Source organism: Miscanthus floridulus, chromosome 12 (assembly GCF_019320115.1).
Source record: "Miscanthus floridulus cultivar M001 chromosome 12, ASM1932011v1, whole genome shotgun sequence".
Taxonomy (NCBI): Eukaryota; Viridiplantae; Streptophyta; class Magnoliopsida; order Poales; family Poaceae; genus Miscanthus; species Miscanthus floridulus.
Genome location: NC_089591.1, coordinates 76615022 through 76619475, shown reverse-complemented (window position 1 = coordinate 76619475; position 4454 = coordinate 76615022). Strand labels below are relative to the sequence as shown.

Genomic DNA, 4454 nt, shown 5'->3' with positions numbered 1-4454 from the left:
TGCATTATATCCCTTGTTTGACTGTCCTGAAAGATTACTTAGAGCAGGCCAATCATTGATTGTTACGAACAACAATGCTCGCAGATCAAAGTGTTCCTGTTTGTACTCATCCCACACACGTACACCTTCTTTATTCCATAAAATGAGAAGTTCATCAATAAGTGGTCTCAGGTACACATCGATGTCATTGCCAGGTTGCTTCGGGCCTTGGATGAGCACAGGCATCATAATGAACTTCCGCTTCATGCATAACCAAGGAGGAATGTTGTAGATACTTAGAGTAACAGGCCAAGTGCTATGACTACTGTTCTGCTCTCTAAAAGGATTGATACCATCTGTACTTAAAGCAAACCTTAAGTTTCTTGCGTCATTTGTAAACTCCGGGAATTCTCTGTCGATTGCTCTCCACTGGGACCCATCAGCAGGGTGTCTCAACATATTGTCTACCTTACGGTCTTCTTTGTGCCATCGTAACAATTTTGCATGTTCTTTGTTTCTAAACAGACGTTTCAAGCGTGGTATTATAGGAGCATACCACATAACCTTGGCAGGGATTTTCTTACATGGACGTTCGCCCTCAACATCACCAGGGTCATTGACAGACTACTACGACGATATCGGGACATGTGAATAAATAACCATCCGTACTAGTTGATCTTGCTTACGTGATCAGCTCGGCGATGATTTCTCCACCGGACGGCACCGTACTTGGTCAAGGAAGAGCTCCAATTCTACGAGGAAGGGAACACGGTCTTCCACGACCGTTATCGCTCTTCCTCGTAGAATCAAAGCTCCTCCTTGACGTCCGTTACCGCTCGGCAGAGAACATCCTCGTCGACCTGAACACGGTCCGCAAGTTCAACTAGTAAGAATTTGCTATAATTTTCTAACTATTTTCTAACTTTATATTTATATATACTTTAACCTTCTTTCATGTAAATATGCAAGCTTAAAGTGATTTTGAGCTCAAATTGCTTACAAATGAAAAAAATCCACAATAAAGAACCATAAATATATATAGTGAATAAAATGGCATAAGAAAATGGTAAAAAATGAGAGTATGAGATTGGTAACCTTTACAACTGAAGAATCGACGGAGGAATCGAAGAATGGATGTAGGAACAATGGAGGGAGGGAGGAAGCAAGAACACTACTGCAGTGAGCTTCAAAATGTGTTGAGCTCGGGCTCGGGGAGGAAGGAGGAGACGACCGATTTATAAAGGGAGAACATTTAGTCCCGGTTGATAGATCCAATCGGGACTAAAGGTAACTTTCCAACCCCGGGCGCAGCCACGGCCCAGGAGTAGACCTTTACTCCCGGTTGGAGCCACCAACCAGGAGTAAAAGTATACCTTTAGTCCCGGTTGGTGGCTCCAACTGGGACTAAAGGTCCCTGCCACCTCTGTCTGGCGCAGTAGCCGTTGGGCAGGGACCTTTAGTCCCGGTTGGAGCCACCAACCGAGACTAAAGGTATTTCTAGTCCCGGGGGAAAAAAAAAATTCCGGGACTAGAGCCTATTTTAATCGAGGATCAAAGATCTGTTCTCTACTTAGTGTCACAAGTGCTTGCACATGGCGCGCCGCCGCCGGTGCCGTGTGTGCACAATCCAAAAGACGACGGACAGCATGACGCCGGCGGAGACGACGACGAAGCCGATGTAGACGTCCCGGCTGTACTGCTCGAGCCCGGGGCAGTTGTTGTTGCTGATGGACGAGAACGTCTCCCGCACAAAGGAGCAGTCCTGCAGCTGCACCAGGAACGGGCTGAACTCGTACAGCCCCTTGCTGACGCTCGTCGCCGCCGTCATCTGGCCGTACGCCGCGGGCGTGACGCGCCCCGGTGTGACGCACACCTCCGACCCCGGCGGCCCCATGGTCTGGCACTCGAACCGCTTCCACTCCCGCGCCGCGCTGTCGAAGTCGACCTCGCCGGGCGCGCAGCGGCGGGGGCTCATGTCCGGGTTGAACGGGTTGCAGAGCACGGGCATGAGCGGGCCCGACTGGTTGAAGTAGAGCGGGCGGAGACCCAGCGGGAAGTCCCGGTTGGAGACGTTGACGACGACGTTGTTCACCAGCGCCACCAGCTGCGCCGTCACCTCCTGGCTCCGGTACAGCGACTCGTTCGCCGTCGCCACGTCCACGCAGGGGAGGATGTCGTCCAGCGCCGTGTGCGCCTGCGGGTGGGCCACCCAATCGCCCATCGCCACGCACGTGTCCGCCACCACGCTGCCACGCACCGAACGGCCCCGTTCTGTCAGTGCCTGAACGATGCCTGCTGCAATATACTAGTACTGCATTTGCATTGCATGCCCAGAATTTCAGAGAACAAAGCTTACTTGTGCAAGAGGAGGAAAAGACCAGAACTGACGATGGTAATGGTGAGAAGGATCCATGCAGCGATCACCAGTCTGCAGAGGTATGAAAAGGATGAGAAATTGACATGAACAATGGTGACATGACTGGTATGCCTCAGACGAATGTCATGGAGATTTTCACTAAACATGTTTAGATGTTAACTAGTCAGCTATATGCTTAAGTGCAATTCCTTATCTGAAATAAAATGAATGGTACTACACAATACTGTAACTACTTACAGGGAGACAAGAAACCGCAACCCCATTATGGAGAACACTGCCAAAAAAAAAGTTCAGAAACGAGAGGGCTACGGACTCCTGTAGCTGAAAACAGAATCATGTCAGAGAGGTTAATGCTTACGGAATCCGAGTGCTGAAAGGCCAGCCATAACAGCTGCAACAGCCATCAATTCGTGCTCCCTAAAATCAGCAAAATGAAAGGACATGTGGTTATTAGAAACGCCCCAATCTGTTGATCTTGCTGAGGCCAGGAAAAATTCAGAGCAAAATAAAATGCGCTGCAATGCAAATCGTGTTAAGCCCGCCATCCATACGCACATATGGTTCAGCACTCTCTTGATCTTCCTGGAGTTCTCCTGCATCCGAGTGGAGAAGATGTTCGCGGAAGAGTTGAGCTTCTCCTCGACGATATCGATCTTCTGCTGGACATCAGCTGGGAGGAAGATCTGGTCGATCGTGATGTTCTTCGCCGCCGCCAAGCTGCCGGCGAAGTTCCTCAGGTGGTCCACCGTCAGGTTGCCCTGCCCGAAGACGTAGTTGACGGTCCTGATGGTGCTCCCGTGGAATAGATCGCCGCCGCCGTGCAAGATCAGACACCCACCGCTGGTGGAATCGGCAGTTTTTGGAAGGGAAACGAGCAGGATCGTCAGCTCATACACGCACGATCTTTCTTTTCATTCATGGCGACATTTGAAGGAAACATGCGTGGTTGAAGAAGGAGCAGTCACATTGTGGCCATGGTGAGGACGATGAGAAGCACCAGGGAGCTAAAGTAGCACCCCGGCGAGTAGGCGTTGCTCTTGCTCCGGCAGAAGCAACAGCAGCAGGAGATGACGAGCAGCACGACGCCGAAGCCGACGAACCACAGCACGGCGATGAGGAAGAGGGGCACTGCGGTGTACGCCACGGACTGCATGCACAGGAAGCGCGGGGGGTGATGAGCGAGAGAGAGGAAGAAGACGAGAGGAATGGATGTGATGTGATGTGCTGTACAGCCCAGTAGTGCTCGTCGCTAATGTTCCAGCCGCCGCTGTACGCGGTGAGGTTGGCGAAGGGGTCGCTCCGGTGTGTCCTCGCCGCAGCCAGGACGAGGGAGTTGTTCGCCCGAGGCGCAGCGTCGGCGAGCGACCTCCTCCATAGCGCCATTATTCCCCTCCCTTGGCCATCTGCTCGAATTCATGGCGCGCAAAGTTACACGAGTTGATGAGGGGAACCAGAGGAAGGCATGAGCACGGAGCACACGGTGGCGCACCTGACAGAGCACGCCTAGCCTGGAACGAGCCGTGCGCGACGGAGGCGCCGGCGAGGAGCAGGAGCAGGAGGAGAGGCGCGACGCCGGCGGACGAGGAGGAGGCCGGCGCCATCGGACGACGGAATGCCGGCCGTCTCGCCGCCCTGGCGTGTGAAATCAGCTGGCCCCGACGACCCGACGACGCCCTCGGGGTGGGTGGGAATTCTCAGGGGGGGTCCGACTGGTCGATCGAGACCGGATTGCCGAATGCTGCTCCTCTTGCGCACTCCCATCTGAGATGGGAGTGCGGTGGTGGCGAGGGCCGGACGGAGACGGAGGGTACCGACCTGCTGGCTGCTGCCGCGCCTCCAAAACAGCCATGCCAGAAATAGCAACAGGAAACACGATTCAGCGATACGGGGGCACCTCCAAAAAATAGCAGCGATCAATTCGGCTGCGCGTGCATTGCATTTGCATCTCGAGGCTTGCTCGGCCCAGTCATTCGATCCATTGGGCCCAATCTAGATCACAGGGAGTATGGCCCATGTTTGTTCTCAACAATGGGCCGAGACCTATAAAAAAAAAGATCTAGGCCGGGCCGTCCAGTGAATCAATTTTTGGTTCTCTGCC

General features: G+C 53.1%; 1 protein-coding gene across 2 annotated transcripts; it reads right to left on the bottom strand.

Moving 5' to 3' along the window:
* Nucleotides 1-1035: 1035 nt before the first annotated feature.
* On the bottom strand, nucleotides 1036-4132 carry LOC136498175 (uncharacterized). 2 transcript variants are annotated; one of them, XM_066494133.1, is made up of 8 exons: nucleotides 3846-4132; nucleotides 3587-3759; nucleotides 3322-3503; nucleotides 2912-3139; nucleotides 2715-2773; nucleotides 2594-2630; nucleotides 2336-2407; nucleotides 1036-2225 (listed from the first exon to the last, which is right to left on the bottom strand). In XM_066494133.1, the coding sequence occupies exons 1-8, from the start codon at nucleotides 3955-3957 to the stop codon at nucleotides 1556-1558; spliced, it is 1533 nt and encodes a 510-aa protein (XP_066350230.1). In that variant the 5' UTR covers nucleotides 3958-4132; the 3' UTR covers nucleotides 1036-1555. The 2 variants fall into 2 exon arrangements, with proteins under 2 accessions (XP_066350230.1, XP_066350229.1); XM_066494132.1 differs by having other exon boundaries at nucleotides 2912-3196; nucleotides 3846-4128.
* Between the last annotated feature and the right edge of the window lie 322 nt (nucleotides 4133-4454).